General features: G+C 65.0%; 1 protein-coding gene across 3 annotated transcripts; it reads left to right on the top strand.

The window, feature by feature from the left end:
* Positions 1 to 3569: 3569 nt before the first annotated feature.
* SFT2D1 (SFT2 domain containing 1) lies at positions 3570 to 11762 on the top strand. Of its 3 annotated transcripts, none has more exons than XM_060205145.1 (8): positions 3570 to 3707; positions 6523 to 6609; positions 7456 to 7538; positions 8292 to 8373; positions 8674 to 9074; positions 9605 to 9663; positions 10418 to 10447; positions 11392 to 11762. In XM_060205145.1, exons 1-6 carry the CDS (start codon positions 3645 to 3647, stop codon positions 9657 to 9659), a joined length of 771 nt encoding a protein of 256 aa, XP_060061128.1. In that variant the 5' UTR covers positions 3570 to 3644; the 3' UTR covers positions 9660 to 9663; positions 10418 to 10447; positions 11392 to 11762. The 3 variants fall into 3 exon arrangements, with proteins under 3 accessions (XP_060061128.1, XP_007521658.1, XP_060061129.1); XM_007521596.3 differs by having other exon boundaries at positions 3627 to 3707; positions 8674 to 8709; XM_060205146.1 differs by lacking the exon at positions 8674 to 9074 and having other exon boundaries at positions 3627 to 3707.
* The last annotated feature ends 1994 nt before the right edge of the window (positions 11763 to 13756 follow it).

The raw sequence follows: 13756 nt of genomic DNA, 5'->3' as shown, positions 1-13756 counted from the left end.
AGGCCCGAGAGCCGTAAGACGGCCAGGGTCCCCAGGGCAGGACGGTCTATGGCGGCCCACCTGCTGTCCTTCCTGGGTGGACCTGAGAATGTCCCGGGCCGCCATGACCCCGAGGGTGCCCTGTCCCTCCTGGAGAGCAGCTATCCTATCGGTGGGACGGAGGCCATCCTCTCTGTGGCCAGGGCTCACTTTCCCCAGACGACAGCTGGGCCTTGACAGCTGGTTATACAGCCCGGCAAACATTTCTTCTGTCTTCTCCGTCTCCTTCTCATGGGCTCCAGGCTGAGAGTCTCAGAGGGAGATGGGGGACGGGGGGAGGCGGAGACTTCAAGCACCAGAGCTTCCCCCAGTGCCTGGGTGCCCCACGCGGTGTGTGGGGGCCTGATGTGGGGGGCGGCCAGAGCTAGGCCGAAGACCCCGTGTTGCAGACGCTCGTAGAGGTGAGCTGCCCTGCTTGATCCCAACAAACACGGTGCCGGGCTGGTGTGGGGGTGCCTCTTCCCGGGCACGTGCTCTCTGGGCTGGAGAGAACTCGACCAGAGCCAGCCTGGGCTGCTGCTCACTCAGCGACCCGAGGGAGATGACTCAGGAACCAAGCTCGTGGTGGTGGCGGCGAAGCAATGCAATATCTTTATGATCAGAGAGCCGAGGGTTTCAAGGGCAGACCCACAAGTGGCAGGTCGGAAACAGAAACGGCTAGGAAAGGTGTTGGTATGCATGAGACCCCGTCTGTTTCATTTGGTTTAAATCCCCCCTGCTTAACACTATTCTACTTACATAACCACTTCATTCTATTTATATAACCGCTGTTAACAAGCACCTCCCTCCAGGGCATTGGTTCAATCCCCACTGTTTCATGATATGTTTTTGCTCCACCCCACCTCCTTGTCACACCCTGATCTTCTCCTTGTCACACTCTGATTGTCACCAGTCACTTTTCTCTCCACCCTCTCTATGTCACACCCTGTTTCCACCCTACTTGGCAAGTATATATAAAGACAGCATTGTGAGTTTTACAGTACTGTACCTTGAGTTTAGCTCAGCTCGGCTTAGATTGTGCTGCGTCCTGCATGAATAAAGAGATACTGCCTACAGCTCAACCATGAGTCCCTGGTCGTCTGTTACCTGCCTGTGAAGCCAGCCCGGCTGATGGTAGAGCTGGAGATTGAACCCGGGACCTCAGAGCTTCAGGCAAGAGTCTTCTGCAGAGCCATTATGCTGTCTCTCCAGCCCATTTTTTTTTCTTTTTGTTTGTGATTTAACATTGATTTACAAAATTAGAAGACATAAAGGCTATAATTCCACACTGTCCCCATCCCCTCCATTGGGAACATCAGTGATTCTCCCACGGTCACAGATAGGGCTGACTGTATCTATCACTGCCTGTATCTGCCTGCACATCTGCATTTTTTTTTTTTTTTTTTTTGCCCATTTTCCTCCCTCCAGTCCTGCCTTCACTTCCCAAGTCACACCTACACCTGTTACTACTTCCAAGTGTCCTTCCTTTTCCCCTCTTCTCTCGCAGATCAGAGAAGCCGTGCCTGGCTTCCTCTGGTGTTTTCCAGATCCCTCTCCCTCTCAGTGACGGGATAAACAAGATTCCTGGTAGCAAACACTTCAGCTGCTGCTGGAGCTGGGGGTGCAGAGCCCTCTGGTCATCTTCCCCTAACATTTCTCTCTCTCCCTCGGGGGTATGGATCAAAGTTCTTTCTGGCTTCTGTCATTGCTTCTCCGCTGGACATGGACCCAACACTGATTCTGAATTACTGCCTAAGGACACGCTCACTGCACGAGGACACTGACACCCAGCACAGAGGCTGAGATAGACAGGAGCCTGACTGACTTCTCACTGAACTTGACTCTGGCCCTGCCCCTAAGCTGCTGCTGCTTTCCTTGCGAGGACGGCAGGGGGCAGGAGTGACAATCTGTCCTTCCTTCAGGACAAAGGGGAAGGGGTGGAGGGGCAAGGCCTGGCCCTGTGGCCGACTCCCCTCTGCCTGCCCACGTCCTGCAGGGCTGCCCTGTGCCTCTGCTGTCCCGGATGCTGGAGCTGAGGTTGTTCGCAGACATGGAGAGCACGGTGGCTGGGGGTGGGGGGTCCTCAGCCCATGACGCGCCCCCACATCGTTTCTTTTTTTCCTTTTTAAAAAATATTTATTTTAATTGTTTTTATATTTATTTTCCCTTTTGTTGCCCTTGTTTTTTTTTTATTGTTGTTGCAGTTATTATTGTTGTTGTTATTGATAATGTCGTTGTAGGATAGGACAGAGAGAAATGCAGCGAGAGGAGAGAAAGACAGACACCTGCAGACCTGCTTCACCGCCTGTGAAGCGACGCCCCTGCAGGTGGGGAGCTGACTGGGATCCATCCATCTGTCCTTGTCCTTGTGCTTTGCGCCTCCTGCTGGGGCTTCCCACCTGCCTGGAGGGACTCACAAGCAGAGCCTGGATTCCACCCTGCCAGCGGCCTCCTTCCTCCCTGACAGACAAGGCCAAGGGAGAAGGCCCTGCAAGAGGAAGAGGTTTCTAGATACAAGGAAGAGAGAGAGAGAAAAAGGGAGAGGGAGAGGAGGAGGGGGAAGAAGAGGGAAGGCAAGGGGGGGAGAGGGAGGGAGAAGGGGAGGGAGAGAAGGGCCAGGCAGTGGCACACCCGGTGCAGTGCACAGGTCTAAGGACCAAGGTTCCAGCCCTGGCTCCCCCACCAGTGGGGGGAACTTCATGGGTGGTGAAGCAGGGCTGCAGGTGTCTCTCTAGCTCCCCATTCCCTCTCAATTTCTCGGTCACATATATATTCTTCTCTTTTTTAAAATTAAAAAAGTTATTTATTGTCCCTTTTGTTGCCCTTGTTTTTTTATGGCTGTAGTTATTATTGATGTTGTCATTGTTGGATATCCAGGATGCTTTGCGCCATGTGCGCTTAACCCGCTGCACTACTGCCTGACTCCGTATTTTTTTTTTTTAATTTTTATTTTATTTATTCCCTTTTGCTGCCCTTGTTGTTTTATTGTTGTAGTTATTATTGATGTCCTCGTTGTTGTTGGATAGGACAGAGAGACATGGAGAGAGGAGGGGAAGACAGAGAGGGGGAGAGACAGACAGACACCTGCACACCTGCTTCACCGCCTGGGAAGCGACCCGCCTGCAGGTGGGGAGCCGGGGCTGGAACCGGGGTCCTCAGGCCGGTCCGCGCTCTGCGCCACGTGCTTTAACCCCGATTATCGGGCAGTAGCACAGCGGGTTAAGTACATGTGGCGCAAAGACCGGCGTAAGGCGTGGACACCGGACGCCGTCCCCGTCGGTGGGTGTCACAGCGGACACTGCGGGGACACCGTCGTCATCGTCGCAGGGCTGCGCCCCGGCCCCGGTCCCGGCGGACGCACGCGGACGGCCCAGCCCAGGAGCCCGGCGTGTCCGGCTCCCTCCGAGCAGCCCCGTGACCCCGGTGACCCCGCCTCCACTTCCTTCCGGCCGCCCGGAGTCACGCCCCGCCCCCGCCCACTGCGCACGCGCAGGCCCGCCCCCGGCTCATTGCGCAAGCGCGCGCGGCGCCGGGGTGGGGAGCCGGAAGTGGGGGGCGTGACTTCCGGTTTCTGCCATTCCCGTGCTTCCGGGTAGGCGGGTGGGCGGAGGCCGGCGGACGCGACCATGGAGAAGCTGCGGCGGGTCCTGAGCGGCCAGGACGACGAGGAGCAGGGCCTGACGTCGCAGGTGCGGGCGGGCGGCGGGCTCGGACCCGGGACCCTCCAGGCTCCGCACACCCGCGCTGCCATGGCCCCGGGCGGCTGCGGCTGCGGCTGCGTGTCCGCGACCTCGGGCTGCGGGAGGGGCGGAGGGCGGAGGCGGCGGCCGGAGACCCTGAGCGGAGCCCCGGGAATCACCCCTGCACCTGCCCCCCAGGATGCACCCCTGCACCCGCCCCCCGGGAATCACCCCTACACCCGCCCCCCGGGAATCACCCCTACACCCGCCCCCCGGGAATCACCCCTGCACCGCCCCCGGGATGCACATCTGCCCCCCAGGATGCACCCCAGCAACCGCCCCCGGGAATCACCCCTGCACCGCCCCCGGGAATCACCCCTGCACCCATCCCCCGGGATGCACCCCTGCACCTGCCCCCGGGAATCACCCCTGCACCTGCACCCGGGATGCACCCCTGCACCTGCCCCCGGGATACACCCCTGCACCTGCCCCCCAGGATGCACCCCTGCACCTGCCCCCGGGATACACCCCTGCACCTGCCCCCCAGGATGCACCCCTGCACCTGCCCCCGGGATGCCCCCCTGCACCTGCCCCCGGGATGCACCCCTGCACCTGCCCCCGGGATGCACCCCTGCACCTGCCCCCGGGAATCACCCCTGCACCTGCACCCGGGATGCACCCCTGCACCTGCCCCCGGGATACACCCCTGCACCTGCCCCCCAGGATGCACCCCTGCACCTGCCCCCGGGATACACCCCTGCACCTGCCCCCCAGGATGCACCCCTGCACCTGCCCCCGGGATGCCCCCCTGCACCTGCCCCCGGGATGCCCCCCTGCACCTGCCCCCGGGATGCACCCCTGCACCTGTCCCCGGGATGCCCCCCTGCACCTGTCCCCGGGATGCACCCTTGCACCTGCCCCCGGGATGCACCCCTGCACCTGTCCCCGGGATGCCCCCCTGCACCTGCCCCCGGGATGCACCCCTGCACCCGCCCCCCAGGATGCCCCCCTGCACCGCCCCCGGGACACCCCCCTGCACCTGCCCCCCCATGCACCCCTGCACCCGCCCCCGCTCCCGTCGGAGGGCTGCTCACCTGGCGCAGAGCTCTGTGCCCTCACTCCTGCAGCCCAGGCCCCGCAGCCCCCGCGCTGTTCGCTGCCGGCCGCCCCTCCCGTGGCCGTGCAGACCCGGCTCTCTGGCTCGCGGTGGTCGGTGGTCGCCGTCTGCGCTGTGGGGCCTGGACGAGGCCGAGCTGGGGTGGGGACGGCGGGACGGCGGGCTCTGCAGACAGACCCCTGCCCGAGGCTCCGAGGTCCCGGGTTCAGGCCCCAGCACCCTGCGAACCAGAGCCGTGTGGCACTTGGGCTCGCTGTGCAAAACGCCGGATTCTTTATTTCCGTCTCTGTCTTTCATGCTACCCGGGACCCACAGGCCGACCCTCGAGGTAAGGAGTTTACCCCGAGGCTTCCGGACGTGTGGCTGATTCTTGTCCCTCGGGCCCCGGAATACACGCGTACACGTGGTTCTCTTTCTTATTTCTTTATTTATTCCTGGGAAACATAGGAGGAGAGAGAAAGAACCAGACATCACTCTGGTACATGTGCTGCCGGGATTGAACTCAGGACCTCATGCTTGAGGGTCTGATGCTTTATCCACTGCGCCACCTCCCGGACCACGTGGTTTTATTTTAATTATTTTATTTAATTTTTTAAAAATTTTTCTTTTGTTGCCCTTGTTTTATTGTTATAGTCATTATCATTGTTATTGATGTCGTCGTTGTTGGATAGGACAGAGAGAAACGGAGAGAGGAGGGGAAGACAGAGAGGGGGAGAGAAAGACAGACACCTGCAGACCTGCTTCACCGCCTGTGAAACGACTCCCCTGCAGGTGGGGAGCCGGGGGCTCGAACCGGGATCCTCATGCCGGTCCTTGTGCTTTGTGCCACCTGCGCTTAACCCACGGCGCTGCCGCCCGGCTCCCGTGGTTTTATTCTAAAGCGCGTCTGCTAAGTTAGAAGCGCAGACTTTGGCCCGTAGACTCGCGGGTACCCTCGGCTTCCTAACAGCCTTTGAGGTTTCAGCTTCTGCTGCTTCTTCCTTTTTAAAGAGGCGGATGGTGTGGGGCTTCCCCAGTGTCAGCGGGACTGGCTGGGAGAGAGAGTCTAGTGGTTATGCAAACAGCCTGACGTCTGAGGCTCTGAGGATGCAGGTTCAAGCCCGCACAGCACCGTGAGCCCTGGGGAAGGACAGGAGTGCAGACGCGGGTCCCCAGCGCAGACCCCAGACGTCACCCGTCCGGTGTGACCCAGGCCCACGCACACTCGCAGGCCGCTCGACGGGCACCCCCAGGCCCCCAGACACAACATGCTGGACGTGGCTTCTGCCCCCTGGGGGCCGGCGGGGAGCCCGTCCTGGGCCTGCCATCCCCCTGCCCTGCTGCGCTCCGCTCTGCTCTGCCCGCCCGTGATCGCGGCGTCCGCGTGGTCAGCAGAACCTCGCGTGTCCGCAAAAGGCTTTGGGACTGTGGGGGGAGCGGCGCCCGGCCCCAGCCGCAGGGAGGGGGCTTCCGGAAGGCCAGCGCTGAGCAGCCCCCTGCCCGGCCCAGGCCTCCCGTCAGGGTCAGCGGGTGGCCCGTCTCCGTCTCCCCCGTATTTGTGTCCGACATCCTGCTGTCACTGTCCCGTGGGGGGCGGCGGCTCCGGGACCCAGCGTCGTCGGGCCTCCCCCCGCGGCCTGGGTGGCATCAGCGACGTGGATCCTGGACGTGTGGCCCGGACCCTCGTCCAGCAGGAGGACCCGGCCTGACCCCCCGCCCCGTCCGCAGGTCCTGGACGCCTCCAGCCTCAGCTTCAGCACCCGGCTGAAGTGGTTCGCCATCTGCTTCGCGAGCGGTGTCTTCTTCTCCATCCTCGTGAGTCCCGGGCGACGGGCTGTGCGGGGCCTGGGTGCCGGGGCTGCGGCTGGTGGCGGTGGCGGTGGCGGTGGCGGTGGCAGTGGCGGCGGCAGCGGCACGAGGGTGCTGTTAGAATGATCGCAGAGAGGCCGCCGGTCGTCTTCTCACGCCCACCGTGTGCAGCCACCGTGCCCCAGAGCCGGGCAGGGTCCACTCTCAGGGCCGAGGGGCCGAGTCCTGGGCTAACCTGCACACGCCGCCCCAGAGCAGGTGACACTGGACAGTAGTGGACCTTTCTTTTTCTTTTTTTTATAATGATTTTTTATATTTTATTTACTCTTTTTTTTTTTTACTTATAGAATGAAAATATTGACAAAACCATAGGATCAGAGGGGTACAACTCCGCACAGTTCCCACCACCAGAACTCCATATCCCATCCCCTCCCCTGACAGCTTTCCCATTCTTTATCCCTCTGGGAGTATGGACCCAGGGTCATTGTGGGATGCAGAAGGTGGAAGGTCTGGCTTCTGTAACTGCTTCCCCGCTGAACATGGGTGTTGACAGGTGGATCCACACTCCCAGCCTGCCTCTCTCTTTCCCTAGTGGGGCAGGGCTCTGGGGAAGCTGAGCTCCAGGACACATGGTGATAATGTCTGTCCAGGGAAGTCTGGTTGGCATCATGGTGGCATCTGGAACCTGGTGGCCAAGACTCCCAGGTTGAAAGCAGCCTCCTTGCAGAGCTCAGGCCAGGTGTCGTCTCCAGGCCGCCGTCTTGGCTCCGCCCTGGAGGCCACCCAGTGTCAGCCCGAGACGGCCCGGTGCCGGTGACCAGGCGGGCTGACCCAGGCATCTCTGTCCCCCAGGGTACCGGGCTGCTGTGGCTCCCCGGCGGCCTCAAGCTGTTCGCCGTGTTCTACACCTTGGGGAATCTCGCCGCCTTGGCCAGGTGCGTCCGCGGGCTGCCCTCCCCGAGGCCCTCTTGGTGGCAGTGCCGCCCGCTCGGTGGGCAGCAGGTGGCGCCAGGACCCGCCTCCTCCCAGGCCCTCTGCTCAGGGCCAGGGTCGTGCGTCCACGGAGGATACGTTCCTGCCGGGCCAGCCAGCCCGGGGCACGGGTGGGAGGTGGGCGATGCCGCAGGTGGTGCCCGAGCGAGGGTCTCTTCCCCGAGCGAGGGTCTTGGTGCACGCCTGCACAGTGGCTTCCAGGAACCTTCCGGATCACGGTGCCGTGGCCAGGCAGGACCCAGGCCCGGGCTTCGCTGGCGAGGGTGCCCGGCCAGAATGCTCCCTGCCAGTGTGTGGGGTCCTTGCTCTGAGAGGGGCCTGTGGGGGCGGGAGCAAAGGGGGAGACAGGTGGGGACTGACAGACATGACGCCGGGTCATCAGTACCTGCGGTCACGACACTGAGTCGGTTGTAAACAGAAAGCCTCAGTGCCGTGGGAAGCGGGGATTAAGTCACCTCTCGCGCTGGGGAGACCCGCAAGGAGGGAAGGCAGGGCCACAGAAGCTGGGAGCAGACACAGGAAAAAGAATAGCCGGCTCACGCCTGTGGGCTGGGGCGGGGGGCACGGCCCTGGCAGTGGCCCTGGCGGTGGCGGTGGCGAGGAGGCCGCGGCCCGGTGAGCAGCTTCTCCGGACCGTCCGCGGGGCTGTGGCTGCCGGGCCCGGGCCCCGACTCACCGCTTCTCTCCACTCCCAGCACCTGCTTCCTCATGGGGCCTGCAAAGCAGCTGAGGAAGATGTTCGAGACCACGCGGCTGCTGGCCACGGTCGTCATGCTGGTGAGCGGCCGCCCTGCCGGCCGGGGGGCTCCGAGACGCCTGGGTGGGAACAGCCTTACGGCCGTAGGGAGCAGCAGCGGGTCCAGAGCCCGCAAGCAGGGGGCGCTGGCAGTCGTGCTCGGGCCTTGCCAGCCTCTCGGTGCCCTGGCGGGAGGTGCGGGGGTCCTGGAGCTGCTCGCTGTGCCCGTCTTCTGTCGCATCACGGCGCCCGGTGTGGTGGCGGCGGCGGCGGCTCAGGGCTGGTGCGGGTGGCCGGTGTCCCGCCGAGGGCGCCCACTGAGGCTGTGCCTCCTTCCACAGCTGTGTCTGGTGCTGACCCTGTGCGCCGCCCTGTGGGTGAGTTCCGCTCCGGACTGCCCGGGCAGCCGTGGGCACGGGGCCGGGTCCTCACCGGGTGTCGGGAGCCCCGGCCACAGAGAGGGCGAGAGGAACCAGAGAGCCTCGCGCAGCCCGGGGGAAGGACGGAGACCCGGTCAGAGTCACAGGCCTTTCCCCCAGGCGCCGCCCCTCCACATCCCCCGCGAGTCTCTCTGGAGGGAACTGGCAGCCGTGTGTGGCAACCCCTCCGCTGCTTTCGGGGTCACTGGGAAGCCTGTTGTGGCAGCTTCCGCACGGCCCCGCAGGGACAGTCCTGGCCTTAGGAAGACAGGCAGCCTGTCCGTGGATGAGCCGTGGGCTCCGGCTCCCCAGACTCCAGCCAGGTGGTGGCACATGTTAAGTGTTCAAGGATCCAGGTTCAAGCCCCCAGTTCCTTCCTGGGGGGGGGGGACACTTCATAGGTGGGCTGCAGGTGTCTCCCTATCTCCCCATCTCTCTCGATTTCTCTGTCTCTACCCAACAAGCAGAACATTTTCTAAAAGGCTGGAAAGCCCAAGACGGTGAGAAAGGCTGAAGGCAGGTGCCCAGGACCTGTGGGGACTCTCCTCCCAGAAAGTCTCAGAAAATGTAGTTTTTTCTTCACAACCAAAACCAGCCCGAGAGAGGGAGCTGGTGAGGGGGGAGCAGGCGTGGCGTCCGCATGGGGTGCCAGGACCCAGAGGCTCGGGTGCTGCCTGCGGGGCCACCTGGACCCTGTGGGCCTGGTGCCGATGTAAGGCTGGATGCCAGCTCTGTGCCGGGCTGCAGCAGGGGTCCCCTGGGACCGCGGAGCAGAGCTGCCAGCCGTCACGTGGGGGGCGGGCCTGTGCGGGGAGGGGCACCCTGACTCCCGGTCCCACCCTGTCGTTGGCAGTGGGGCAAGAAGGGACTGGCCTTGCTCTTCTGCATCCTACAGTTCCTGTCCATGACCTGGTGAGTCCTCAGAACCAGAACCCAGGGCGTGTGGGGGACGGGGCGGCAGAGCCAGTGTTGGGGGTCAGGCACCCTGGGCCGGAGCGAGGTGCACCGCAGAGACGGGCTTGGCGGCGTGGGGAGCTGACACCGGGTTCCTGCAGAGGGTGACGGGGTCGGGCCCTGTGGATGGAGCTCTGCTCACAGCCGCTCACAGCCGCCTCTGGGGGAGAGGCTGCCCTTTGCCTGGACGCCTGCTCCTCCCTCCACGTCCGCTTCCTCTCCCACATCGGTCCCCGCAGTCACCCTCTCCCTGCCCCACCGCCGACCCAGGAGCCTCTGGACCCCAGGGACAGGGCCCCTGACTGTCAGCCGACTGTTTCCCACCCCACAGGGTATTTTTAGGAGCGTCTCCCTGCATTAGGCACTGGCGGATCTGCTCTTGCCGGGGTCAGTCTGGGCGCCCCGAGGCTGCCAGTCTGGGAGCCTCTACCCCCTCCATCACCCAGAGGCGCCAACCTATGCAGCGCCCACCACGGTTCCCTGCGGGGCCAGTCAGTGCCGGGAGCCGGGGCCTGGCTGCCTTCTGTCCCATGTGGCCTGTGACGAGACCGTGGCAGGCTGAGACCTGCAGGCGCCAGGCCCAGGGGTCCTTCAGGAGCTGGGTGGCCCCGGAGTCACACTAGGCGTCCTGGCCCAGCCCCGGCCCTCAGCTCTCAGTCCCAGCGCTGGAGAAGGGGACAAGGGCGGTGCCAGCCGTGTGCTTTCCCTGCAGGTACAGCCTGTCCTACATCCCGTACGCCAGGTGAGCCTCGCCGCCCTCCTGCTTGACTGGAGCCCACAGGTGAAGGCAGGTGGGGTGGGGCCCGCCACCCAGGGTGCCCCTGGCTGGGGTGCAGTGACCCTCCAGGTCCCCGTGACCCCCCCCCCCCCCCGTGGCAGGGACTCCAGGAGGCGGCTGGTGAGAGAACGCCAGGCCCGTGTGGGCAGTGGGGCGGGGGCCTGGGAGGTGAGTGGGCAGCGCTGCCTCTGAGGGTCGGGAGGCCTGACCGTGTGGACGGCACAGACACCGGCCCCTCATAGGGACCCTCTCCGGCCTGGGACCCGCGGCCCGCTCACCGCTCACCTGAAGGAGTCTGGGAGTGGAGGGAGGGCTGATATGCCCTTGCTGGGTGTTTTGAGGAAGGCAGCTACTAAGCTACTAGGTGCAGACACACTGGACGGAACCAGGAGAAGCCAAGTGTCTGTGTGTCGGGGTGGGGGGGGTGGGAGTCTACAGCTTAAAGAGAACCCAGCTCAGGGGGCTGGGCCGCGGTGGCCCAGCTAAGTGCACAGGTCACCACAGCAAGGACCCAGGTCTGAGCCCCTGCTGCCCACCTGCAGGTGGGTACTCCTCTTTCGAGCAGTGAAGCAGGACTGCAGGTGTCTCTCCCCTCCCCTCTCAGTTTCTCTCCTGCCAAATAAAATCGGGGGGGAAGGGAGCTGTGGATTCCCAGGCCCCCATGGAGGCACAGTTAACCCTGGAGGCAAAACCAAAACCTCAGTTCATGACTCCCTCTAACAACCAGCCCTGCCTCTGGATTGTTTCTGGCGTTTATATTTACCGCTTCAGGTTAAGGGTGGCTTTCCGGGCCCTAAAGCAGGTGCCGTCGCAGAATCCAGCAGCCTTCGGTGCGCTCAGGCAGGTGCAGGCTCAGAGCCTCCAGGATCAGTGGAGGCGGCTCACAGATCCTCTCCCCTTCTCACCAGGGACGCCATCATCAAGTGTTGCTCTTCCCTGGTGAGCTAGTCGGGTGGGCGCGTGGAGCGTGAAGGCTGGTGCTGTTCCGGGGGTCCTGCCCTCCCGGAACACTCGAACGTTCGGCAGCTCAGACCCGCGGCCTGGGCCTATCCAACCGCCCAGGGTCACCGCGCCTGTCCGGGGCAGGCCCCGCTCAGTGATTTCCTGCCCGTCTCATAATCTTTCCTAAACAGCATTTGATGAATATTCAAACTCCTGCCGTGAGATTCTCCAGTGTCTACGTTTTTAAATGTCTTTTTTTTAAGCCTTTAAATGTGAAAGTTTCTGTGTGATGCTCAGAGTTGCTTGTCATGTATAATAAAATAATATATGAATCCTACCGTCTTGGAATAAACGTGCTTGGTTCTGCCCTCTGGGGCTCTGGCCCGGGAGCCCTTCCTGGGTTCGGGTCCCCCCAGGACCCACCTTCCCGTAGGGTGGGGGGGATGGAGTCCCGCGTGCGCCTCCCCCAGGCCGCCCTGGGCCCCTTCCTCACTGTCCACCTCATGTCCCGTCCACTGTCCACTCCTGCCTGAAGGATGCCAGCTGTGCACCCAAGCCCCTACCCCAGGCCTCAGGGTCCCGCTGTGGGGAGACCCCACCCCGCCACGCAGACCCCTGGTGCAGGGCTCGAACCCAGGCACGGTCCAGCCGGGCCGAGCCGCCTTCAGCCCCGCCTCCTCAGACCCACCGGGCAGTGCCCTCCCTCCTCACCCGCTGCCCGGCGACCGGCCTCCCGCCTTCCTGGGCGCCTGGGCCCGGCGGGCAGAACGGGACGCGGGACGCTGCGGCGCAAGGTGGGTGCGGGTCCCGGGGGCGCCCGACGGCCGTGGGGGCCCGGCTGACGGCGCTCAGCCCTTTGCGGACCCGGTGACCCGCCCGGGGGGCCTCGCCATGCCCTGCCCGCCCGCCCCGGGCTCGGGGGGCCCATCCCCACGCCCCCAACCCCGCAACCCCCGCCCTGCTGCCGCCCCGGCCCGGCCTCCCGCGCCCCCCGGCTCCCGGGCCCCCGCGCCCCCCGGCTCCCGGGCCCCCGCGCCCCCCGGCTCCCGGGCCCCCGCGCCCCCCGGACCACAGACCCCCGCGCCCCCCGGTTCCCGGGCCCCCGCGCCCCCCGGCTCCCGGGCCCCCGCGCCCCCCGGCTCCCGGGCCCCCGCGCCCCCCGGCTCCCGGGCCCCCGCGCCCCCCGGCTCCCGGGCCCCCGCGCCCCCCGGACCACAGACCCCCGCGCCCCCCGGCTCCCGGACCCCCGCGCCCCCCGGCTCCCGGACCCCCGCGCCCCCCGGCTCCTGGCCCTCTGCCTCCCTGAAGCGGCCGCCGGGACGGCGCGCCCCCACCCCCCGCACCCCTGTGCTCGGCGCCCCCGCTCCCCGCATCCCTGCCGCCTGCACCCTGGGGCGGCCCGGCGCGCGTGGGGCTCCGGCGGTCAGAGTCCCGGCGCCCCGAGCCCCCCGCGCCCCCGCCGCGCGCCTCCCGCCCTCCCTGCCCTCCCCGACCCCGCGGGACCCCCACCCACGCCCTCCCGCCCCCGCGCTTGGACCCGGGGCCGGGAGGAGGGGCTGCGCCCTGCTGGGTCCCCGACCCGCGCTCCAGAAGTCGCAGCAGCTGGGCGCCGAGGAGCCCGCACCGCCCGCCCTCCGCCCAGACCCCCGCCGGGACCCCCGCCCGGACCTGGGCCTGGACCCTCGCCCGGACCCCGGCCCGTACCCCGGCCTGGACCCTGGCTTGGAGCGCCGCTGCCGCGAGTGGCTGCGCGGCCTGGAGGAGGCGGCCCGGGAGCCTGAGCGGGCGCTGGACTCGCTGCCGCACCTGCACTGGCCGCTGTGACCTCGACCAAAAACTGGCCCCCCACAGCCAGCACGCCCAGAAACTGCGCCCCCCACAGCCAGCACCCCCAGAAACTGCGCCCCGGGAGCCTGCACCCACAGAAACTGGTCCCCCCCACAGCCAGCACCCCCAGAAACTGCACCCCGGGAACCAGCAGCCCCAGAAACTGCGACCCCGGCACCCCGAGAAACAGCGTCCCCTGAGCCTGGAGTACTGCGCCCTAGGAGCTCTCAGCCCCAGAATCAGCATCCTCGAACCCTGAGCCCCGAGAGACGGCAGCCCAAAAAACAGCATGTGACTGGGAGCCTGCTTTCTGCAGCCCGGAACCTCCAAGCCTGCGCCCCAAGAACACACTGACCCGGGAGCCCACGCCCAGGCAGCCTGCAGCCCTCACAGCCCAGCCTGCTGCCCCTGGGAACTCCTGGTCAGTTGGGCAGTCTGTGTCTCCTGGTGGGTCAGCGTGTGTCTGCAGCACTGTGCACACAGTACCTTCTGGGAGGCAGAGGA

Source organism: Erinaceus europaeus, chromosome 13 (genome assembly GCF_950295315.1).
Source record: "Erinaceus europaeus chromosome 13, mEriEur2.1, whole genome shotgun sequence".
Classification (NCBI taxonomy): Eukaryota; Metazoa; Chordata; class Mammalia; order Eulipotyphla; family Erinaceidae; genus Erinaceus; species Erinaceus europaeus.
Note: the sequence above shows the minus strand (reverse complement) of the source record. Positions and strands in the feature narration are given on the sequence as shown.

Bases quoted from the DNA above. Each gene is read 5' to 3' on its own strand.
- SFT2D1 (XM_060205145.1), top strand. From the start codon at position 3,645: ATGGAGAAGCTGCGGCGGGTCCTGAGCGGCCAGGACGACGAGGAGCAG. The intron at 8,374-8,673 runs GTGAGCGGCCGC...CTCCTTCCACAG, and splicing joins TGGCCACGGTCGTCATGCTG to CTGTGTCTGGTGCTGACCCT. The intron at 9,075-9,604 runs GTGGTGGCACAT...TGTCGTTGGCAG, and splicing joins GCTCCCCAGACTCCAGCCAG to TGGGGCAAGAAGGGACTGGC.